We start from the raw sequence: 26,031 nt of genomic DNA on the forward strand, positions 1-26,031 counted from the left end.
CTGGTCGTAGTGTGATCTGTCATAGCATGCCAGTAGTGCTTGGGTGTTGGCAATACGCCAGTGATTAGCTGCTTGTGCTGCTACTCTTTTGCCAGAAGCTTCTAGCAGTTTGGATTCTTTATCCGGGGTGGTGCATCTCTGGAGGTCTGGGAGTGGACGCGTTTCCTAGCATTGGAAACGACCAGAGAATCCAAAGGCAACTGTCCTTTGATGTAGGTAGGATCTTCAGGGGCAGGCCTATATTTCTTTTCTATTCTAGGGTTAAGAACCCTGGTACGGACGGAGTCTTTAAATACTTCGGGGGCATGCTTAATGACTCCTTTGATCAAAGGTAATATTTGCACCGACTTGAGATTGTTCAAAAGTATCTAAGAGGAAATCTTCCTCTGGTGCGTCGGAGTGCACTGTAACCCCATGATAAAGTGCAGCTCTATTTAATAATTGGCCAAACCCCAGGTGATCATCTGGGGGAGATGGTTTTGAGGAATATGGCTGTGGGTCTGGTAGGTCTGTTGGGATAGGAAATGCCCAATCATCAAGTGGTGAGGTGTCTGGATCTCTGAACGGATCATTAGGATCACCCCCACCCCCTACGTCATCATCATCATCATCCGGAGGTGGTGCATGTGGTGGAAAAGTGACAGGTAAGGGTGGTGTAGGCAGAGGAGGTGGGTTAGAAGGCAGTATAGGGGAAGAAGGGGGTATAGGCGATGTTGCAGAGTCCTTCTTGTGTGCAGGAACTGGAGCAGATGGTGTGTCCAGTTTTCGTTTTTTACATGGCACAGCTGTGACATGTCCAGTCTTTGGGTTGATATAAATCTTTTTCTGCCTTGGTTCGATGGAATCTGGGTGAAAAAGTTCTTGTTCCTCTGTAACAGTTTTCGGGGTGCCGATTTTTTCGGTTCCGAGCGAGGTTGTGGTTCCTTATAGGTTTTGGCTTTAGGAGGTGTATCAGAGTCCTTAGCCGTTTGTTTCGGTGCCGAGGATGTTAGTTTCGGAGCCGATGCTGGATCTTTAAGCTTGGGAACCTTTGAAGCCGGCTTTTCTATGGGCCGTGGCATTTTCAGGGCCGGTTTGGAGGTGGAAGGCGTCTGAGCCGATTTCGGCGCCGAGTGATCTTTTGGCTTCGGTGCCGGAGGTGCCAGTGGGACAATGACATGTGGTTTGCTCGGTCCCGAGCTACCGGAAGGCTTGTCTTTTTTCTTCGGAGCCGAGCCCGGAGGCGGGGCTTCTGAAGGATGTTTTCGGTCTCGACTGGGGCCAACAGGCGAAGTCTTGACCACTGCCTTTGGTTTTGGAGGGGTTGGGGCAGGGGCAGTAGTACTCACACGTTGTCCAGGAGTGATGAGGTCGTCTGAATCTTCTGCCTCGGAGATGATTTCGAGATCCTCGGAATCTTCTTCTGGGACATCGGGGCCTTCATCAAAGATGTCCTCTGGTTCCGGGGCTGGTCTCTGTGGCACGATGTGTCTTCTAGCCCTTCGATCTCGGATGGTCTTTTTGGATCAAAAGGACGCACAGGCTGGATAGCTGGACTCGTCGTGGTCAGGTGATAGGCACAGGTTGCAGACCTTGTGGTGGTCACTGTGCGGAAATTTTGCTCCACACTGGGGGCATTTTTTGAAAGGCGTCCTTTCCATGAGCCGTAGGCCTTACGGCATGGATCGGCCCAGCTGCCCGCATCGACATCCGGAATCGAGCCCATCAAATTGATGTCGAAGATGAAGGTGATTTTATGGTTTCTCTGTCAATTTTGCGCTTCGGGAAGCTTGGAATTGAGATTTCCAACTGGAGCGTGAAAGTTGCATCCGAACCCGATGGCGGAAAAAAACAATCTAACGATGGAGTTGATGCCCATGCGCACTATCGTCCAAGGGAGGAGTCACCTATCTCGTGACTACAAAGACTTCTTCCAAGACAACAACAACGTGCAAGCATCCAAGCCCAACACCAGATGGCGATCTATGCTAGTGTGTGATCTGCAGCTCATATGCCTCGAACAAAAGTGTTCCCTCATTAGATAGATCAGGAGCCTCAAAATATCCAAAGAACACTCCTACATTTGCAATTTTCAGCTCTGGGCAGAGCTCTCGCCAAATGGACCTCAAGAGTGGAACAAGTGCTGCAAGCACACATGGTGTAATATCCGACTGGGTACTACTGGAGGAAAGGAATTTGGAGGCTGAGAAAGAACTCCTTCTAGAGTCCTTAGGTGAGCATTTCAAGGTGTGACCTGCACGTGTTCACCAGGAGTTAATGGGAACATATGGACTTTCTGGGAATATGTGTGTGTACTCACATGCGATAGGTTGGTGTGCATATGAGGGAACGGGTCAATGTGCACCTGTATGGTGCATTTCTAAGATTGAGAGAGTGGGTTTGGATGAAAATGTTAAGACGTATACAACACCTTGCAATCATCAGAAGTAGGTGTTTGTGCCTTTCACATGTAGCTCAAACTCACCTTGATGAAGGTGTCGATCTCTAACTTCCTGCGCTTTGCCAGGGCCTCGAGTTCTACCTGGCAAATGGAGCAAACGTACAGGTGGTTCACAGCTGGGCCTCCTCCAAACCTAAGGTGGAAGGCAGAAAGAAATATAAAGCTATTCACAGAGGGTAATAAATGTAGATGCACTGATCAGAAAAAGAGAATGTTAGGAAAAAGGAGTTAGTCTATGTAAGGCAAGGAATTGGAAGGTATGAAAAGAGGGGTTTGAAGGAAATGGAAGACAGAGCCAGGAGAGGAAAAGAATGAGAAAAAAGACCCAATAGTGGTAGGAGTAGGAAAAGAGAAGAAAAGAATATTGAAGGAGAGACTGTGGAAATAAGTGACCGGTGTCAGACCTAGTATACAGGAGATGCATTATGGAGAAGTGATGATGCACTGAGGGTTGATGTGAATGGGAGTGGTGGAGTCCAACTTATTGTACAGATATTCTCCGATGAGCGGGGAGGTCCTACCTGTTGTACAGATATTCCCACACATTTTGTGGTAGAATCACGACAAGATCATCAATGTAGTGATATTTATTGGGTGGTATTCCTGAAAGAAAAGAAACATTTTAAATCCAACATCAGCCTTGATAAATATGCAATCTCACTCCACCCAACTCATCAGGTATTCACACCTTTACACTGCATTTTCCCTCATTGCCCACCTCTCACCTCCATGGGAGCACAGGAATGAGTGATTAGTAATAGGCCCTGGCTCTGTGAATGTGTTGAACTTGTTGAGCCACTCGCGGGAAATGTAGAATTGGAGCAAGCTGGGCTCTTTCATGGCAGCCAGAGAAACAACATTCTGCCGCTCCCGCATGGCCTCCTCGCTGCTTTTCCTGTGTAGAAAAAGATGTTGGTGAATGTATCCGCCCATTCCACCACATAGAACCCAGACATCCATTTTGAGCCGGCTCACCAGGTAAGCCTTCACACCACGGCATGCACAAGACTTCCTAGTTTTGTACCAACACATCATTCACTTTACTGTACGCCACATATACCTATCCTTTGGCAGCGGGCAAGGTGACTGTTCATATTCAACAGAAAAGGCCAGTGCCCAGCACAACCTTCACTCATAAGACAGCCAACTCTGCCTGAAAATCTCGATCTTCACAGCATCATTTGACTTAAAAGTTGCCTGGGAGTACCTTAGGAAGATCCGGTATAGGACACATGATGCAGGGATATATCTGGGCTAGTTATGCAAGTCAAGTCCCTAAAGTAATAATAAATGGTGAGAAAATGCTCTCTTTTAATCTTAACAGGGATACGAGTCAGGGCTGTCCTCTCTCCCCACTGCTCTTTGTTCGCTTGACAGAGCTACTAAGGCAAAAGATCCGACGGACTGTGGGGGTTGATGGATACCTGCTGGGGGCGTAACACATGAACTCCACTTGTTCTCAGACATCTTATGGAAACTAAGCAGCATAAAAGTGTTGATTCCAGCAGTGCTACGGAGCGATTAGGGCATTCGAGATAAACCTTGATAAATGAAAGATGCTGGTGAATGGTCTCCATCAGCTCTTCGCAGTTACACACGCTGAAAGAGTTTCTTACCTTCATTAACAATCTTTCTGGTAGATACTATATTTACAGGCAGATTGATCAGCTATTGAAAATCACCAGAGTGCCACTGGATCCAGAAACTTTCATAGCTCTCCCGGACTGTTAGGGAGCGCTGGCTCGATCTAAGCACCAAAAGCGACACAGCAGTAGCACCCAGCTCTGCGCAGCAATGTCATTTTACCACCCACTTTTACCCTACGCATCGAGTTAGAGATGGGGACTCTCAATGACTTGCAGAGTGCAGTGCAGCAATCAAAATGTGAGCTTTTTTCATTCGTCCTATGATCATCCTTCAAACGGGGAGGTGGGTAGACACAAATATGCTGCAGAGAGATGGTTACCAAAGGTACCAACGTTTTCCTTTAATGGATACTTCTACCAGTAGATTCCTCATCTGGTGAACAGATTCCAAAGAATTATGTCCCAAGGTGCTGGGTTTGAAAGAATGGTCAGATAAAGAAATCTTTGAGCACAATTGAGCAAAATGGCCATCTGTTTTCACTTCTAATTGCAAACAGTAGTATTTGGCGAAGGTATGAAGGGAAGCCATGTTACTGCCCAACAGACCTCAGTCATGGGAACCACTCGAAGTGAATGCCGATCAGTGCCGAAGTGGAAGACTTTGCCTTGGTGGAATGGGGCTCAGATTTGCTCTTGTGATTATTTTAGTGAGTACATAGCATATATTGATGCATAAAATGATCCACCTGGATATAGTCCTCTTCTGGACTGCTTTGTCTTTCTTGCTGCCGCTGTACCCCATACAGCCACACCAGGTCCTCGTGCTTATCTGGAGGTGTCTTGTCCATCCAAAACTACTGCTGCAAAGTGGCCCTTCAGGAGTTTGGAACCACCAACTGTGCTATGTCCCAGAGGCATGTGTAAATCTAGCAGCAAACAGGCCATGCAGAGAAAGCAAAGAGTCAGGCTGCTGAATGAGAGGGCCTAATTTCCAAGTGCTTCCAACTTTGTTGCCCCTCTGCCCAGAAGACCGATGGGGAGGAACCTGGGTTTATACAGCTAAGCTCTCTAGGGAAGGATATATGTCTATAGCACCTGGCAATCAGCCCGATTACTGCCGGGTCGACTTGAGCTTCTCCCATGCCAATGTCAACAGATCCAAACATCCCCGGCTTGAAAGGTAGCAACTCTCAAAGGTACTAGTACAGGGTTGGAGGACCTCTGTGAGGATTCTGGATTTTGTTTCCACCAACGGGAGAGTCTGCTCTAGGATATCCGCAACCTTCTATAACATCGAGTTTAAAAATATCCCACCTAGGTATTTGCTGAACTAGGTCAGGCATCGCTAGTTGTACAGAGTCAGATCCAAAGATCTCATGCATCTCTGCCAGTAACAGTGACATGAGCGGTTCCCTTGGTGCTTTCTGAACCTCTCTTCCTCAACTATTCATTGAACCTCTCGCCTAGATTTCTGATCAAGGGCCTGAGCCTTAGCCATAGGGTCGGCAGGGGTTAGCAGAGGCAGTGTTGTGGATGACGCGATCAGAGTCTGCAGCACAGAAGAAGAGACCACCTGTGAATATTTAGGGCCTGGAAGCTCCCGGGTGGTGTTGGCAACATTCCAAATGGAGCAGTGGGGAAGAATAGTGCAGAGGTTGAACCCACCAGTGGGAGTCAGGAAATAGCCCCAAAATGTTCCATGGGGCCCACAGGTGCACCAGAGGGACGGCTCCACACCGATAGAGCTCCATCACTGAGTGCATAAATATGGGTCAGCGCCTACAGCCAGAAGCTGAGAGTAGGACGGAGGTGGCACTGAGAAAGGCTCCAGTGGCTGAGGGGTCGGGATGGGTCCTGGTGTCAGTGCTGGTGCCAGGAGCTCTGCTGGTAGAGGCTCATCCGTCCTCCTTGGGAGGTATTTCAACCAGCTCTGGCTCAGATGACTACACCACAGGAGGCAGAGACCATTGAGGGAACATCCCTTTGGATGCAGATAGCCTCTTAGGTGAAGAATCCCCATGACCCTTCTTGTGTTTGCAGAGTTTTTTCCTCAACAACTTAGAAGAGGAAGAGACCTGTAACGGGAGCAGCGCCAGCACCTGCACTTGTCACATGTGTGGGCCATGATGAGTTTGGCCTCATATTCCTTAATGGCTTTAGGGTTTATGAGGCACTCTTATAGCGCGACATTAAGTTGTACCACAACAACAAATAGCAGAGGCACACTTCAATAGAGTCCAAAATGGACTTATGTTTATTACAATGCCAACAGGGTTTGATACCCGAATTCCAAGGTGTAGACATTCCAAGCACTGTACTCGAAATTTGGACAGACTCATAAAGAAGTTACAAGGAGAAAGAGAGCTCTGAATCAACATCAAGGAGAGTCGGAAAAAGGAAACGGATGCTGGAGCACCGGGATGGATTGTTTATGGCTCTAGTGATATCAACATGGCATAGCTTCCGAGGAGGAGCTGGAGCTAGTATGCCCTCCCAGTGCTGGAGAGCTATGAACGTTTGAGAATCCAGTGTCACACCTGAAAATAATCAACAGGTAGGGAATCTATAGGTAGAAAAACCATAAGAAAATCCAGATTTAAATTGAGCCATTATTTCAAAGAACAGAGGGATACTGTCAGAGTTTTTTTGCCAGGACAAAGCCAAGCCAGTTGAAGATAACAAAAAAGACTTCTTTTTGAGAGAGCCTGGAAGATCATGTTACTTACCTACTGTACCACTCTTTGTGGTGATATTCTATCTATCTATCTGCAGGTTCCTCACCTTTTGAAAAGTCGGTAGGTGTCAGACGGAATCCAGAATCTTTTTTCAGCAGTACCTCGGCATCATGCCGGTAGACGGAGCCATGCGTTGACGCAGACGCTGTACTGCTCCGGAAAGGACATGTCGAGCCTATACAGGAGTCACTCCCCTGCACGGACGCCAGTTGTTTTTGAAGCTGTCTGGGCCCCCAGATGCAGAGCCCCAAGAGCAAATTGGTTGTGACCAGTGTGCAGATTCCTAGACTTGAAATATTATTAATGGATAGAGTCCAAATCCAAGAACAGGGAGAATGGGAAGGTTGGTGAGGAATCTATGGTTAGACAGAATCTCTTCATGAAAGAGCATTACGAAGGTAAGTAACTTACTCTTCTGATAGAGACCTAGTACAGCAGATTCCTCACCATGTAAATAGATGTCACAGCAGTACTTTTATGGGGGCAGGTCTGTGAATGCACTCAAACCAGGAAGGTCTTTTAGGAGTGAGCGAGCGAAATGTACTGCTCAGTGAAACCGGCTCCCCAGACAGTAGTACTTCCTAAACTTGTGTAGTGACGCCCACGTAGCTGCCTGGCAGATGTCCAGGACAGAAACTCTGTGTGCCAACACAGTGGTAGCATCTTTGGCCCTGGTGGAATGAGCATGCAGTCCTCCGGGAGGCTGCCACTTGCTCAATGCATAGCAGATTTTAATGCAGCGCACTACCCAGCAAAAAATGGTCCTTTTCTGTATGACCTTAAGCATATTTTTCACTCCAGCAAACCTCACAAAGAGATGATCACCCACCCAGTGTTCTCTGGCATGATCGATGTAAAAGCTCAGGGCTCTTTTGGAGTTCAACCGATGGAGTCTCTAAATACTCCTTAGGAGGTGAAGCAGAGCTTAAAACTCTGGTATGGTGATGGTTTGAGGATGTCAAAGTTTATGGAAGGAAGGATACCCGCGTGCACAGAACCAGTTTGTCTGGGAAGAAGTTGGTGTATGGCGGATAACACAGAGAGCTTGAAGCTCACTTAACTGTCGCACTAATATTCTGGTAAATAGGAACACTATCTTGAGGGTGAGACGCCACAGTAACAGACGAAAAGTGGTTTAAAAAGAGTCAACATCAAGAATTCAGGACCAAGCTGAAGTTCCACTGTGGCATGACAAGAGGAGAGGGGGAGAAAACAGATGTAGTAAGCCTGTCAAAAAACAGGTGAGGGCTGATCGGAGGTCTTCCGGGACACATGGGAGGACCTTCAGCCACTGAATCCTAAAGAGCGAGGGAATACTGGCCTAGCAGGGAACTGGCATTGACAGACTTGAAGGTCAAACTGTTGGATGAAAATCCCTATTTCCAAAAGGCTCCACTCTTTTGGACTCCCGATTGGGGGAAGTAGTTGGAAAAGTATTTTTGGTTTATCGGATTGGTAGAAGCCTGCACCGCTAAGCTTTCAGGAGACAACCTTGCGGGGTCATCCAGGGCATGTCAGTGGAGTTGGTGAGGGGGGGCAGAGCAAGGTTTGGTGACAGAGTTTCATCATGCGGTCCCATATGGCCTTTGGGTTCATTGATGCGCTCTCAATGCAGGCCTTAGAGCAAACCTGATAACCTGTCGCAGATATTTGCGTGCATCACTATTTACAGGATTTAAAACCCATTGCTTTGGGAGGTGACATTTCCAGTGGTGGCTGCCACACCACGAAAGTGGGTGGGTGGATGATTGAGGGTAAAAATTATATAAAAACAAAAACTTACCTCTCACCAAACTGACATGCGCACTTCTAAGTGCCCACCATTCCTGATTGATATGGCCCAGCCCCTCACGCACCCACATTATTGTTTTAATATCACTTTATTTTTCTGTGGCCGACTCTGGGTCCAAACTGGAGTGGCATAGTGAGCTGAAGAACAATGGATTTAACCCAGATCTTTTGACAGGGGGTGAATGTATGATTTATTCAGCATTCCGTCCATCATTTGTTTGCGTTATCACAACTTTGACCAGTGGGACGGTGCTCCTCCGCCATTACGGAGAAGCAGCCCAGGGACATTTCCCTTGCACACTGTAGGTAGCTTTGGATCCACACCTGTTGAAGTGTAAAGAAAGGAACTGGTGTCAGCACCCGGGAGTGGTGCTTATAAAGTCTAACACCTGGAGAATATTCAGAAGGTGAGAAATCTGCAGCTAGAAGTCTTGGTCAGAATAACTCATTATCTACTATTAAAATAATGGGTCACATTACCCACTCATGAATCGACAACATGCCTGATATCCACTATCTACTAGTTAACACACAATCACCATCACATTCGCCACCTACAGGAAACTTGGGGAAAGGCACTGGGCATAAACAATGGCAAGACATTCCAAAAATGGCTTGTAGTATATTAAATGACAAAACAAGTTATAAAATAATGCTTAGTTGGTATACAACCCCAGGCAGGCTGAGCAAGATGTTCCAAGGAGCGACCACTCCTTGATAGAGACAATGCTGAATAGTGGGAGAGGGAGACTAGGTGAATATCTGGTGGAAGTGCCCTCTACTGCTCATGTACTGGAAGGAGATCGCACTGAGTCATATCAGAGTGGCGGTAGGCTTTCCCATTCCATAGCACCTGTGGGTTGTAATGCTAGGATTTGGACCAGAAAGAATGGAGGGACTGTCAAATGATAGGTTGTTGATCTCCAAGATGTTGCTAGTACCAAACTTAAGAAGGAGCGTAGTGACCAGCTCCTCACCCACAATCCGAGCACGACTGGTGTAGGAGACTGATCAATTATGGCCATTGAGATGCTTACATCTGAGGAGCAAAAAGAGAGACGTAAATTAACTATTTGCAAACCTATCATTGCCCTACCTTAGGACTCTCTAAGCACTGACTCAACAGAGACGCCTGGCTTGTAACAGAGGTGACAGAATAAATGGTGAGATTAAAGGGTAAGGAGGGACGGGTCAAGTCCACATGTGCACCTACAATAATTCCACAGAGATGTGGGCAAAAGCTTTATTGTAAACGTTTGGTGTCATGGGTCGAACCTATGGAGGGGAATGAGGGTAAAGGGTCTTCTTGTGGTCATTTGAATTTGTTAAATATCAATACCAGTGCACAGCGCCTGTATACAGAGGTGGATTGTGCGTTATTGGTGATGTGTTTAAAATTCAATGAACATCTTTGCAGGAAAAGAACGAGCCTCAATGGAATTCAGTATTGAATGGCAACTATCTGCCTAAATCTCACCCTGAGCAAGACAAGATTCCTACTATTCACCAACCATAACAGACCATCAAACATTCAAGACTGGCTCTTCAAAATGAAACTGGCTTAGTCCATCTCCAGCTAGCAACGAGTCTCATACCAAAAATAGGGACGTTCCAGACAGAAAACAAACAAAAAAAACCACAGAAAACCAGAAGACAAACGCTCTCCAGCTATGATCCCAGGATCTGGAACAAAATGCCCACCACAATCAGAACTATAAAAAGTCTTACAAAATTCAGAAAAGAGCTGAAGACCTGCCACTTCAGAGAAAAATGTAATGCTGTACGAAGGATTCACCACCCAAAAACATCCTGCTTCACAGTAAATGATCTTTAAAATATTTTTATTGGCATTTTTCCTTCCCTTTATTATACAATGGATGCACAAAGAATAACCAAAGTAACACAACATGACGTTCTAATGACATTTGTCAACGTTCTGAAGGGCATACTCAGTTTTATTGGGTGCGTTTATAGAAGTGTTGGGGAGCACACTCCACCGCCGGTCAACTATAATACAGGTGTGCAATGAAATATACTTTTACCTTCCAAACACTGTATTCAGGCATATAGGTCAATACAAGGAATGAAGGAGAGCTGAAACAGTAGAGTGCAGCTAATTTAAGGAAAAACAGAACAAGCAAACAAAAAAAGGAAATCAAAAAAAGAGAAATAATAAGAAACTAAACTATTCATGCAGAAGAGTGCTGTGCGCGCAGCTAATTATCTTCACACTGTGGAGAACGTATCGTAAACATCTTGAGAGCAGAGGTATCGGAGGGACCCCCTTCCCACTTCGGGGCCACCTTAGGTCTTATAGCTGGTCCAGTGCATATGAGAACTAAGTACTTTCAAACCTCGCTCTGTCTAGTTCAGTCTCTTTGGGCGTTGGGAGATCGTACGCGCTAGGTATCAGTCCCGGCATCGATAGCGGCGTCCTCATCCGCCGCATCCTCTTCACCGCTTCTTCCCCTCGGATTCTCCCATTCTGCCAGCACCTCACTCCACTGGTCTGCAATTGGGCGCAATCTCACACCTTTGGCCTCTTCCCACGCCAATGCCCTGCCCTCAGCCCCAGCCCATGCTATGACATCTCTGTTCCAGACTGCTACCTGTGGCCCTCTGGGTGACTTCCAGTCCATGGCTATCCTACGCTTAGTAAGGCACAGCGCAAGGTCTATCAGGCGGTTTCCCACTTTACATTTAGGGGGCCTAGGGAACAGAACCAGCAAGCACACACAAATCATTGGAGCCAACTCCCTTCCAAGAACGTCCTTTATCTTGGCCAGTATCGCCTCTCAGTAGGGGCGCACCCATTGACATTCCCAGGTCATGTGGCCAAAGTGGTCGTCCAGATGAGCACACCTGGAACATTGTCGCACCTCGCCTCCATACGTCACATTGAGTCTGTGTGGTGTCATGTACGTCATGTGGGTGTAGTTGAATTGTGTGTATTTCAACCGGGTGTTTCGGGAGACCTTCCCAGCGTAACGCAGAACTCTGCGTCATTCGGCGTCTGTCAGGGGCCTGTCACCGATCTTTTCCCAACGCGCCCACAGTCCATCGAGGGGGATGGTGGAAGCCTCCACCAGCGCAACATATAGCCATTTCACCAGGTGGCCTGCCGTGTCGCCATGTCAAGGGTGAGCAGCGCGTGTAGGACAGGGTGCGTATCGGGCTCCGCCCTTCCCGTTTTCCATACTCGCGAAAAGGTGCGCGTCAGCGCCTCGTGTATCAGGAACTGGCCCGCGGGAAGGCCACTATCTTCTGCCAAATCCACAAAAGGAATCAATTCCTTATCAAGGTAGCAGTCCCCGACGCGGTCGAGCCTGGCCTCTGACCACTTGGCCAGCTGGGCGCTCGTGAACGTGGTCTGAGGAACTCCATCTGGCAACCCCACCAGAGGTAACATGGGGGAATATTTCAGAATTGTGTTGTCGACCGCCGCAGCATCTCCTCCACGTCTGGAAGGTCGTGTTTTGGAGTAAGGAGCAGTAGGGGACGAGGGTGGACAGCAGCAAGAGCTTCCTAATCATCAACCCGCGATTCAGCTCTGACTTAGTCAGGCACGTGCCCGCCTCATTCACTCCTTCCGTCCACTGCGTTAACCATTGTAGCTGGGCCGCCAGCATGTAAAATTCTAAATGAGGTACTCCAAGTCCTCCCACTGACATAGGGCATTGAAGGGTCTGTAGGGACACCCGTGGGCATCCACCACCCCAGACCAGTTGCCGCAGGAATGCATGCAAGGGTCGAAACCAGCCCCTTGGCATCAGGACCAGTAGGTTTACAAAAAAGTACAACAGCTGGGGCAGCATAATCATTTTGGACAGTATGATCCTGGTCATGATGGGTAGTTGCAATGTGCACCAGAACCGGGAAATCCTATATGCTCTAGATATGGTTTGGCCCGTCTTGACTACCACTGTAGGCGCGGCGTATAGGAGTCACACCCATCGCCCCATTCATCTCCCAGACCTAAACGACGCATCACCTCTGAGAGGTATTCCCAGGACACTGTGTCGAATGCCTTTTCCAGGTCTACCGACAACACCGGCGCCTGCTGGAGCGCGGATCTTGAAATCCAGGTTGAGCATGGAGAGGGGACTGTAGTCCCTAACACCCGCGTCAGGTTGCTTGGATTTGGGGAGCAGTATCACAAGGGCCAACTGGGTGGTATCCAGCAAACCTCCCCCTCCCTCAAACGCCTCCGTATATAAAGTCACTAGACGCAGGGACAGTATATAGGCGAATCGCTGGTAGAACTCAGCCGGTAGGCCCTCCGGCCGAGGAGTCTTACCGGGCACCAATGCTGCTAACGCCGCCTTGACCTCGTGGACGGAGATGGGGCCCCCAGGGCAGCCCTATCCTCCTTCTCCAATGTACGGAGCCACAGGGGGGCTAAGAAGTGCTGTATATCCGACAGTGGAGCAGTTATTGGGGCGCTATACAACTGTTCATAGTAGCGGAGAAAGAAGTCATTAATGGTCCCAGGGTCATGTACCACCTCACCCGAGTCCAAGCCCAGGCGTGTGATAGGCATTCCCCCGGACTCAGGTCTTATAAGGCATGCTAGCAATCGACCCGCTCTCCCCTGCTCCCTCTGCACCCTGTCCAGGTAGTCTTTGTAACTATAGCACCGTAGCCTAACCAACAAATCATTGTATTGGGTCCGCGCCTCTTGCAAGGACACCAGAGTCGTCAGTACCTTGCAAATTATCCAATCTGCGAATGGTCCCTTCCAGATCCGAGAGCTCCTTATTCAATTCTCTGTGTGCCCCACATGACTGGGCCGCCACCACCACCTTGAACTCCTTCCACTCTAACTGCGCCGAAGAGGTGGTGCCGGCATTAACAGGGAAGTACATCTCAGTGAGCGAGGACAGAGAAGCCCAAAAGGGGACATCATCAAGCAGCGCCGGGTTCAATTTCCAGGTGGGAATCAGAGGACGGTGACCCAATGGCTGGAGCAGTAGTAGCAGTGGGCTATGATCTGATAGTGTCCGCCCTAGGTATTCCGTGTGCGAGATCAGGCCATTAAGGGTTGGAGAGCAAAGAAATGTGTCCAGTCTAGTACGGTGAAAAAATAGGAATACTCCCCATCTGCCCTGTGCTGCAGTCGCCAGGTGTCCTCTAAACCCCAGTCGGATATAAGCCAGCTGCTGTGCGATGTGGCTGTGTCCCAGGCAGAGGAGGGTGGGAGCGGTCTGTGGCGACGTCTGCCACGCAATTGAAATCACCTCCCAGTATAATAGAGTCTGTATGACAGTGAGCCAAGGAGGCAGAGAATGACTCCAGAAAACCAATTTGGTCCTGATTAGAAACGTAAACCGGGCCCAGTGTCACCTCCCGCCCCGCCAGTCGCCCCGTAAGTAAGACGTACCGTCCGTCCACATCAATCCGTGAGCAGGCGAGGGCAAAGGGGACCCCAGGCCGTACCCAGATCAGCACCCCCTGATGAAGGCCAAGTAGGTGGTCGCAAATATCTGGCCCGCCACTTTCTCCTCAACTTCCAAGCCTCCTCCTTGTTCAAATGCGTCTCCTGAAGAAACACAATGTGTACATCCCTACGCCTTAAGTAGGAGTATATACTGTGCCTTTTGGACATCGATCCCATCCCCCGGATATTCCACGTGAGGAATCTCAGACCCTTAGGTGTGCCTTCCATACCCGCATAAGTGCACCCCGTGGCGCCCACAGGGTGGATCCCCGCCCTCTGCCCGCACACACTCCCCCCCCCCTGCAATGAAACAAATGAAAAAAAACAATCAATTCCCAATGGTGAACAACTCCCGGAACTCAGAGCAATCTGACAACAGACAGTCGCCCAAACATCGTACAGAACATTTCGCATAGGGAAACCTTAACTAGTAAGGTACCCAGGAGGGGATGAGCAAAGGAGCTAATATAGAAAGTAACACCAAAGAAAGGGGACACACAAACTGTTCCGAGCGCGCTGCCCCTTCGGTTCCAAACGGCCCAAGACCAGGGTCCCGCAGCAGCAGGTCAGCCATACCTCACGGAACCAGTGCAAGTCCCAGCGGGATCAAATGACTTCATCTGCCATGCCCTGGGTCACTACAGGCATCTTTATGCTACCACTGCCAGATGAGTCCGAGTCATTGCCCCCAGAGCCCCTCGACATGTGGGTCCCAGCCCCAAGGGATGGGCTCCTGCTTCTCATAATCGCCGCCACAGCCTGTAGGGCATCCGCCCTCTCACGCTCAGTTTGGGACATAGTCGGTTTCTTGAGAGCCTCCCTAAGGGAGCGGCGCCTCGATCATCTCCCCGGCTCTGCCTTATCTCGCCCCTGAGGCAGAGGGCCCGCTCGCCAAGAAGCCCCATCCCTGTAGGATTCAATCCAGTCCCAGGCCTCCTCCGGACTATTACAAAAATGAGTGCTGCCATCCAGCTCTATCTGCAACCGGGCCGGGAACATCAATGAGTACTTGAGGCCCTCATCCCTCAACACCTTCTTAGTTTCTAAGAACGAGGCTCATTTCCGCTGGACTTCCAGAGTGTAGTTCGGGAAAAGGGAGACCTGACTGTTGTCAACGGAAAAGGGGCCATCCGTCCACGCCCCAGCGCCGGGGGTCTGGCCAGGACCCGATGAGCTCTCTCCAGGGTGGAGAAGGCGGACAGGCCCTCCGGCGCCACCACCTCTCATAGCCAGCTCTCCAGGTAGGACACCATGTCTTTGTCCTCGACTCCTTCCGGTAGGCCCAGGATTCAGATGTTGTTACGGCGATTACGGCCTTCCACGTCTTCAGCCTGCCATTCCAGCACTCCCACCCCATCAGCGAGGGCCCCAACCTGCTGGTCCAGGGCTTCTTGGGCAGGGGCTATAGTTCCAATAGTAGACTCTGTCTCCTTCACCCGCTCCGACAGCTTCTTATGATCCTCCCGCAGGAAACCCAGGCCCCCCACCACTGTGGTGATGTCTTGGTGAAGGGTGGCCTTAGTATCTGCTATGGCCTCCAGCATCTTGCCCACCTGTTGTTGGAGCGAGACGTCCGGCGCCGGCTGTGACTGCTCTTGGGCGCTGTCCTCTGGGTCCTGGGAGGCACCGGCCTGCCGGCCCGCGGCTTGCCCATGATAGGCAGCGGACCATCAAAAGTCAAACAGGTCTAGGGGACGGGGGGTCGGCCCAATAGGCGGTCCCACGAATCCGCCCCACACTCCTAATCTCCAGGGGGGCCAACACACCAGCCTCGGCAACTGTTCCTCCGCCACAGGGCCCTTCAGTGAAAACAACACCCACAGGGATGGCAATAGGCCCACCAAGGCCCAGGCACCTCCACGCCACCGGGCAGAGACTGGTAGTCTGGGTAGCGTCAGGTGGGTCCCAGCCGGCCGCAGAACTGATCCACCAGGGCCACGCACACCCCTCCTGCCACCTCCCCAAGCCAGTCCTGTGCAGGTGGGAACTCAAGGACAACCCAGCCCCGCTCCAGGACACCCGAGTGAGAGGAGAAGGCTCAGTCCGGCAATCCACGGGCCACCCCTGAGGTCTGCACTGCGGACCCCACACCACTGCGGGTCCCCACCGTCGCGGCAGCTCCAGCATGTGTGCCGCTGTCCTCTGATAACCTGACCTACCCTTCCTCTCTTTACTGCCCAGTCTGCGGAAGGCCACAGGGCCGCGCCACTGCGCGATCTGCAATCTCAAAGGCCTGTCCGCCCGCACAGCTCCCCCCACCGGGAAAGGGCCTCAGGGTCAGCCCGGTCCACTCTCAGATCACTCGGTCGAGGGAGGAAAGGGGGCAGCCACATCCTGACGATCTACGGGCCTCTCCAAGCAGCAACCGCAGTCTGGCGATCTGGCCCGCTCTTCCTCACTGCGCTTCACTTCCTGCAGGTGGGCACGGACCGCGTCACTGTATCGGCCGCGGCCTCACAGCCCAAGCCGCCTTCATAACACCTCTCCGTCTGCAACGGGCTGTAGTGTGCGCGATCTCCGGTGCGGCTACTGTACAGTCAGTGAAGATCACTCCGGGCACCCATTTTAGATAGTCACCTGCGCCCGCGGCCGGCAGGGACTCAGGTGCTACACAGCTGTTCTGGCACCCCCTCGACCGTCAGGACCAGACACCGTGTGCACTGGTGTCGTCCGGTCTCCGCCAAGGTAATCCCGGCCTCTGGCACCCCTGGAATGGGCTAATAATTGGCGGGCCGGTGCAGAGCTCCAAGCTCACTCGTCCGCCATGCACGGCTCCTTAGCCACGCCCCCTTCCACAGTAAATGATCTTGAATCATAACTCAAGGTACCTGCCCTGTCCATGGCAAGGTTTCTCTCTAGCTAGCATTGCACTCTACAAATACCTGTACATAAAACCCATAACTTAACAATCCATTTTGCAAACATCTTGTTCAATGATAAAAGCATCTTTGTACCAAATAAAATATGTGACCAAAGTTCACTGTACTTATTTCACCAACTTCAAAGATTGAGAGACCCTGGAGACACTGGATCTATACCAAATGATTAAACACAGGCTCCAGCCAAGAAAATAAATAAATAAACCACTGGTAGCAGACCTCACACCCTAAGATCTTAAACAAGTTCATGGACCACCAATGAACATTGAATCAGCTTACCTGTAGAAAAGAACGTATGCCTCTGCATTCTGCACTACAGTCTCGTGCACCTCTGTGACATACTGGTCATCAAATTCGTACCACTGCCCATTAATTACATTCTGACAGTAGGCAATGTAATGGCCACCTGGAAGATAAAGGTGAGAGGAGTTCTTCAGACAATGAGTGGGCGTGTCGCACAAGTCTTGCCAAGCAAGCTTATATCAAGTGTGCCAGTCAGGTAAAGCAAAAACCAGGATCATGCAAAAACCATGGACATGTTTAATGGCTTAGAAGAGGTATTTTTAGCCAAAGCTACCAGGACCTTTTAAGTACAAAACAGATCTTGTACCCAAGCATTACAAATAAAGTTTCCTTTATTATGACAGTCACTCTTTGTTCATATACTCTAACCCATTACTAACATGAGCATAGATAAATTTGCATAGCATAATTGTGCCATTCACACATGCATGCCTCATATAGGACACCACAACCACATTTCTGCACATACCCAAGCTCTTAATATTTCCCTCCTTTAAAAAAGAGCCAATCACTTTGTGTTCGAGGGCAAAGGTATAGGTGTTGGAGAGAGGGCCTCTGTACAGGGAAAAGGTATACAGAGTAAGAGTAACAGAATCAACCTAGAGGTAACTTTAGGCTACTTTTACATAAAGGTTCTTTTTCATTCGCAACTTTGTGAGTAGATCTTAGAGCAAATAAGAACAAAACAGGGAAAAGAAGAAGGTAGCATTACACCAAAGAAAACTGGTTAGAAAGAAAATGTACCTATAATGTGGGAGAAGGAGTAATGTTCGCAGAATTCGAATGAAGCAGCCCATGTAGCTGCCAGACATGTATGATCAGTACATGTCTGCAGAATGCCATCTTAGCTTTACTAGAGTGATCTCAGAAACTGGATGGACATGTAGCAATATACACAGCACAGTGGTAGGTTTTGAGGGGCTAATCCATCAGGTGACAGGATATTAGTAGTAACTATGGTGACATTTTGGAAACAAACAATATGAAAAGCTGGTTGGCAGGTGCACTGTTCTATTGAAGTAGAATTGAGTGTGTTATTTATCTTTAGTAAAGCTCTTTCTCGTGGATATTGCAGATTCTTCATCTCTTAAATCCTCACAGGTGCCAGACTAGATCCAGAAACATCTGCAACGGCTTCCGTGCCAACAGCTGGCGCCAACAGCTGGCGCCATCTCCTCCACACTGTCTCGGGATGTAATAAAATGAAAGCACTTATAAGCGCCACGCCTGCGGGCTTACACTAGTTTTCACTTTCAAACATTCCACGCCCTCAAGTGGAGAGTGAGTCACATCTGAGGAAGCAAACATTGTGCAACGGTTAACTCAGAACTTTAGTAAGCAACCAAAAGGCCACTCCACACAACAGGGAGTTGGGCGGGTGATGAGGAATCTGCGGTTAGTAAAGTATCCATCACAAAGAGCATTACTGAAGGTAAGTAACTTGTTCTACCCATGAATACTTCTAACCGCAGATTCCTCATCTCTTTAATCCATGTAATGCGCCTGGTGCTCATGTAAAGCGCTCGGATACCTTCGGGTCGAGTTTGCACTATATAAAGCTAAAAAAAAAAAAAAAAAGGCTAGCTGGCACAGAAAGAACATTAATTTCTGAAAACCTTCCATAGGTTTGGACTCCCTTTCTAGAGGTGTACAGGGGAATGCATTTGGGTAAAGGCTGCTGGTGGGCACTTGGACCACCAAGCTTTCCAGCATAGGATGTTGGTTCAGGAAGACGGGCTCCTGGGGTGAGTCTTTTGGCTCCCTGCCTATTTACAGTGGGCAAGAAGAGGGATGTGTCTATTAATAATTCACTGAGCGCAAAGAGTGGTTCAGAGGAAGTCTGACCGGGCTACAGGACGTCTGTGAGCAGGTTTGTTTCGACTTCTACAGAAAGCCATTGAAGATCAAGGACTTCTGCAGCACCTCGAATGACCACTGTGAAGGAACAGGCCTCGAACTATCATAAACAGGTTACTAGACCGACTTAAATAATCTACTGGACCTAATTGTAATGCTTTTGACCTATAAACTAGTTTCAAATGACATGATCCCGGGCAAATATTTTAATTCACCTACACATTTTCTTCATTATCACATATGAGAGCACCTTCAAATATGAAAGTTCAGCATGTCTGCTGTGAAAAAACAAGCTTGTTTGTTTGATTTGATAGACTAAACCTTTGCTCCGTATATAATACAAATCTAGCCACATATAGGATACACATGATCCTCAACTTGCCTCTTAGTTCATTAACAGTATTGTCATCAGGGCGGGGCAGGCATGTTTCTCAAATCATGTTTAAAACCTATCACTTTTAATAAATACATAACTCAAGCATTAAGTGGTAGCACTCTGTCATTTGTAGTCAGCAGATTGTACATTGAAATGGCCACAAAATGTCCCACTGACATGCGGTTTTACAGAAAAAACTACATAGTCTACAAACAATAATTTTTGGAAATGTAGTTTCTGTAAATATTTGTCATTTGCACATCACCAAGTTAAGTGTTCTGATTTGTTTTGCTCTTTTTTAAATTTTTGTTTGCATCACATTTCTCAATTACCAAAATGTGCTTTTGCAATTCCGGATATATTTTGAAATATTTGTACTATTCATTTACAAGCTATTTAAATTTTATGTGTTAGAAAAAAAACTGACACCTTCCAGCCTTTTGTTTCACGAATGTCAGACAGCTCACTTGACAAATACCTCTAACTGTAGTAAAAGAACGAAAAATAAACTCCATTATCCAAGCAGCAATTAGTAAAGAGACAAACTGGCGTATGACCTCTTTCCTTGAACAGACAGCAAATGTGTCAAGATAAAAACAAAACTTAAAGGCATCTTTATTGCTCATTCACTTTCTGAATGAACAGAACACCTGTTTCTTTCCAGATTATGTTCACTCGCCAGAACGGACCAGTAGGTGCAAAAAATAGTTTGACCTGATCAAATCTGACTCGCTATTGCGAGTGGACGAGTAGATATTTTGAGGCCTGAAGTGGCAGATTCTTCACTAAAAGGGCCAGGAGGACATTTCAACCTGATGTATGATGAAGTATCTAGCCCACTGACCTCCTGCTGTCATTCCGAAAGTGATGCTCATCCATATCATCCTGATTGCCATTGAGGCCATAATCAGAGCCAAAGAGATGCTGAACAGACTGCCAACCTGGGGGTAATGGCAAGAGTCTGGGAGGAGTTGCGCTGTCAGTTGGGGTTGTGTGGAACCTCAGCTACGGTAATGTTGGATTCAGGTCAGAGTCTGATATCCCTATGGTTTCCTCTACCAGAATTGTTGGGGCTGGTGTTGATGTGGGGGTGTGGGGGATTTAACCAGAATGGCTTGTGGCGCCGGAACTGGACCCGGGACAGGTGTCGGCCATGGAGTTGGGCAGGACCACATTGTGGGGTGGAGAGGCACAGATGGAATCAGGTTCGGATCCACCTGCGTTAACCTGACCAGAGATCTCCTCAGCTCTGTAGGGCCCTAAGACGCACTAGAGAGAACTGGCAAGGTGCTGAAAATGTGTTACATGGCTTCCTTTAGGGCTTCAAAATGTCGCAGCATCCCTGCTGGCCCCAGAAACTCTGGTCGCAATGAGTTGGGGGATCAGTTTCTCAGCAAAATTCAGTGACAGAGACCAAGTGGCACCTGGGTGTCCACACGTCTTCTCAGAACGAGAGGCACGACAAGGCAGAGACCTGCTTAGAGTTTTTATGCTACTTTTTGGAAACTGAAAACTTGGAGTGGATAGGACCACAAGAACGGGAGTGGGTCTACGCCCTTGACTTCGACTGGGAGTGACCTTTCCTTGCTTTCCAAAGATGTTCCATGGCGAAGAGTTTGGCTTTGCATTGTCAGATCGCCTTCAGATTCATCCTGGAACAGTCTCCTCAAGACGGGAGTCATGCAAGGACCCGAGACACCAGAGACCTACCTCGTGAGGGTCAGTCACAGACATTTTCTTGTTACAATCTCTACAAGCTTTAAACCCGGTCGTTTTAAAGGATAACCTATCCCTTGCAGATGAAGTTTTAACACCAAGACAAAGGAGTGAGGTCACGCACTCTGGATCTGTGTCGGAAGGCGTGAAAAGAACGGAATTATTGTCAGCGCGCAGGGGTGTCAATTTTTTGCGATTCCTACATTATTTACAGGATGAAGTCTATGTGGAACCGCACAACGCCACGTACTGCAGAGCGAGGGTACTGCTGAAAAAATTCTCAGAATCCTGTTTGGTATCTGAACATATTCAGAATGTGAGGAATCTGCAGTTAGAAATATCCTCCATCAGAAAACGCCTTTAAAGAAGAAACACATCACACCCTACAAAATGGAAAGACTTGTACTTGCACGTTGGGAGGTCTTTGTATGTGCACCTCATACAGAGACATGCTAGTGAAGTGTTGATATGGATAAAAAGAGCATTTCTCATGAGGATTATCAGACCTATAACGGATCCAAACCATAAATATGGCAAACTACTTTGTGAAATGGGAGTGGCCGTAACATGCATGAATGTATGTGGCCCCAACATCAATTATCTGCAGTTTTATACAGACATATTCCAGAAATACAGAGACCTTGACCCAAGGACAGTAATTTGGTGAGGGGATTTTAACAGCAGTCTAAACATGAACTTGGACAGGACTCAAGAAACCCTTAGGAGACTGTTGGCACAACCAATCACATTGATTACATCATGAGTCAAGATTCCTGAAGGACATATGAAGATGCGGGAAGACACATACTATTGCAAAGTATATGACATGCACTGCAGCACAGACTACCTACTTCTCACTAGAGATGAAATTACATGGACTAAAGAACACCCAGCCCGCACATACTTGGATCATGCCCCTGTGCATTTACAAACGGAAATACTGAGGAAAATGCACAGACAGTGTGCCTGGAGATTCCTTTCCAAAGCACTTCTGGACATAGTGTGCAAAACCGAGAGAGGCGATGCTATCACAGAAGATTTCCAAAACAACAAGGGCTCGTGGAGTCCCAGGGTACAATATACGATAATTTAGCATACTAAAATCTATCCAGGGTAGTTTGAGCAGGATAGAATATGAATAGATAGATTAGAAGCTGCTCATGCAACGTCTGGCGATGTCAAATTACTAAATTACATTCACTTGAAAATAAAAGAATTTCAAAACAGTTGGAAGAGAGATCAAGTACATGGGCAACATGTGATTGCTAAAGACTATAGAGAAGGAGAATGCAGGGATAGTTCTCTTACCAGGATACGAAAACACAAATGGGCACCTGGAAACTTTACAAATATATAGAAAACCAAAAGGTTGAAGGTATGGGACACTCCAAGCACAGTGGAAAGTTTTAGAGGATACCAAAAACAGCTTTAAGAATCACAAGGATTGGCCTCAATAGACAGTATAATTTTTTTTTTTTAATGATAGACTGACAATGGCAAACAGCGAGAGAGAGAGAGGTGCTTATGGATCATTTCTCCGTAAATGAAACTAAAAACGCAATGAATCAAATGCTGAATGGTTAAGTCCTTAGTTCAGATGTCTTGACAGTTAACTTCGACAAAGGATACAAAGACATACTGGAACCATTATCCCAGCTAGACCTGAGGAAGCTCTTCACTGGAGATAGCTCCTGTCCACTTTCAGAGCAGAGCTGTATCTCTTAAATATGGAAAAAGAATATTGGCCAAAAAATAGTCCACCTCTTACTTGTATGCTGGGGCTTGTCCTGCCGAAGCAATCCAGTTTTATTCCCAGCATGTCTACAACAAACAATCTATGTAATTTCTTTGGCATGGTCTCACAGCGGAAACCAGGGCAGAGGGAAGTGGCTCTCCTTCTAGATGCCAAAAAGGCTTAATTCAGTAGAACAGACGCACATGATGACAGTGCTATGTAGGTAAAATCTGAGACACATTACTTAAGTGGATATAATTACTCTACACTGCACCCTCAGCTAGGATCAGGGTTAATGGATGTGTATCTAAAGCCCCCGTCCCCATTCAGAGTGGGATACGACTGCGGTGCCCCGTGTCATCACTGCTAAATGCATTAAGATCGGAGCCAAAGGCTGGTGTATTACAGGAAGAGTTGAGATTCTCTCGGAAGAAACTGATAATATCTACACATGTGAATGATATCCTTATATCTGCTGGAGACCCACTGACGAACCTTTGACTAATTATGTATGAAGGGTTGGGGGAAGGGGGTTCTGGATTAAATATTAATTGGAACAAATCAACAATATTTTGTCTCCAACATAACATGGGATGGTGCACTCCTGAGTTTTCACTACAATGGACAGAAGATTCTGTTCAATATTTGGGAATAAAAGCTCTCTGGGACAGTGCTGTAACAAAGCAGGATAATTTTAGGGTAGCGCTAACCTTACTTAAACATTCGGTTGATAGATGGCTTACACTCCCACTATCTCTGACTCAGGGGACTGCAGAGATAATGATGATAGTTCTCCCTAAAATAGTGCATTTATTTCCCATTATCCCAATTGTTCCCACTAGATTAGTGTTTAAATTGATAAAATATCTTATGATCAAACTTCCCAGCCCAGGAAATGAATGATGGAATATTCTTACCCTCCCCTATGACAAGAGTGGACTGTCAGCCCCAGACTTTGAACTTTACTACTACATCAAAAAAGGAGAATCTGCCTACTACGGGCTCCACAGCTCTGCAAATCTGCCACATTTGGCAGTGAAGAAGGAGGACACATCACCACTCACACCAATGCAGTCACACTGAAGGACCACAGAAGAAACCAGACCCAGGAAGATGCATTGGATACGCCTGGCACTGGCTGATGGGACACCATAGTTTACAGCTTCTTTTCTCTCATAAAATAAAAATACCATCATGCAAATGGCTGCCAACGATAAAAGAAGAACATTGAGGGTCCCCGCTGGCAAACTATAAGGTTTGGGAGACTTCTTCTTTTAGGAGAGAAACTTTAAAACATTAGAAAATTTCAGATACAACACAACCACCTCAAACCCCTTGGACATTTTTCTAGATAATAGAATGTGAAGTGCATTGAAATCTAAACATTTGGACTTTCCTACTGAACCCACTTCATGTAATGCGCTTACACTGTTCATCAACAACATTAATCCACAACACATTATTTCTCATGCTCTTAAAGACAAACTGCAGGAAGGAAAAGGGTCTCTTCAGGGCATTTGTGGGGATACTGCTGTACTCAAATTAGAGATACCTGACCAGGGGTGTAGGATTCCTACAGCCCAACACCCAGGACATATTGTTTGGGGTCAAGAACAACAAGGTTTCATGTTTATGTTGTACTTGGGTCTGGGTCAAGTAGACCCAACCCCCTGCAGCACAAACCCTTTGGCAGCCATATAAATGGTACCACATTATGGATCAGGGAAGGGCATTGTCTATAGTTACGGTTAATATTTGTATCTTTGAATTGAAAAAAAGAATATTAGAACATATAAGAGCAACAATACACAAAGATAAATCCAATGCAGTGGCCAAGCATATGGAGCAATGTCATCAAGGGGACTGGAAACAACAAAATTTCTATGGAATTGAAACCATTCCAAGAAAAGAACGTGGGGGAGATCGAGAAAAACAATTGCGACAGAAAGAGTCCCGTTACATCTTGAAATTACGAACATTACAGCCGCACGGCCTCAATCAGTCAGAAGAGCTCTACATACATTTATAATCAATCACAGCTTCCCCCTAAAAAACAAGAGATGAGAATAAAAAGACAAACAAAATGATGAAATTAAAAAATGGCAACAAACTAAAATGAACGGATGAAAACAACAAAGAACAACATACAAAACCAAGAATCAGGTATTGAAAAAGATGGGAAACTAATTAGAATTTGTAATTTATGGCATCATACATTAATAAGATCAATCCCCACCAGAGGGGTAACAATGAAGAAAATGCAAATAAGGGAAATACGAAGGAATTCTCTATCCTAAAGAATGGCGCCAGACATAGGATAAAAATGATAGGTCCCATTGGAGGGATGAAAATGAAGGAACACCAACACAAAATGAACTTGCTATTCGGACATCTGAAATAGAGAAATTGAACTCTTTCCCGTCTTGCTTGATATTACTTTTATATAATTTCCATTAATCTTTTATTGTTAAGATTCCGATTTCAAAAAAAGAAATGAATGGTATGAAAAGTAAAAATACTTTTGTTTAAGACTACATTCTCCAGAATGCAAAGGGAACTTGGGACACTGCCAGGAAATGATGTAACACCCAGTAAACTTAAAGGGGGCGGTGCCAAGCAAACAGTTGATCGTGACCAAGGTATCTGGGATACCGAAACGCGTAGATCTGTTCATGCCTGTATCCCATGCAGTAAAGGTATTGAGAAAATAAAAAAGCGCAAAAAGGTTGCAGAGAGTGCGTCCCGTTTGTCCTTCCTGCTGGAGGGATTTCTTGAGGAGATATATATATATATATATTATCTACTGGCGGTCGCCAGTAGATAGTTATAGTTAGGACCGTGTTTCCATAGGAAATCTGAAAATTCTATTTTGAATAACTTTGGCGCCGTTTGACGAATCTTCGCGAAATTTTCAAAACTAATGGGGCGCTCCGCTCCGCTCCTACCCTGAAAGTCTCGGGGTGATTCGTCAAGCGGGGGCCGAGAAAAAGGGGGGGTCCCAAAACACGTTTTCCCCATGCATTTTTCCATAGGGACTTTAGTCGCAGCTACAGCCCGAACGGCTGAACAGAATTACGTGAAATTTGGCAGAGAGGTAGCCATAAGGTCCGTTTGGTGCCTTTTGCAGGTTTGGTGTAAATCTGTTTAGTATTTTCTGAGAAAATAGCATTTAAATC

General features: G+C 47.2%; 1 protein-coding gene across 2 annotated transcripts in view; it reads right to left on the reverse strand.

Moving 5' to 3' along the window:
- Positions 1–26,031, reverse strand: part of USP20 (ubiquitin specific peptidase 20) — a 647,940-nt gene that overhangs the window by 174,759 nt on the left and 447,150 nt on the right. For both annotated transcript variants that reach the window (XM_085613993.1, XM_085613994.1), the window contains exons 18-21: positions 17,148–17,274; positions 3,166–3,335; positions 2,962–3,043; positions 2,465–2,573 (exon numbers count right to left, since the gene is read on the reverse strand). In XM_085613993.1, coding sequence (XP_085470119.1) covers positions 2,465–2,573; positions 2,962–3,043; positions 3,166–3,335; positions 17,148–17,274 — 488 coding nt within the window. The remainder of the gene's footprint in view (positions 1–2,464; positions 2,574–2,961; positions 3,044–3,165; positions 3,336–17,147; positions 17,275–26,031) is intronic.

The sequence above is a fragment of the Triturus cristatus genome, chromosome 1_2 (genome assembly GCF_964204655.1).
Source record: "Triturus cristatus chromosome 1_2, aTriCri1.1, whole genome shotgun sequence".
NCBI classification, from domain to species: domain Eukaryota; kingdom Metazoa; phylum Chordata; class Amphibia; order Caudata; family Salamandridae; genus Triturus; species Triturus cristatus.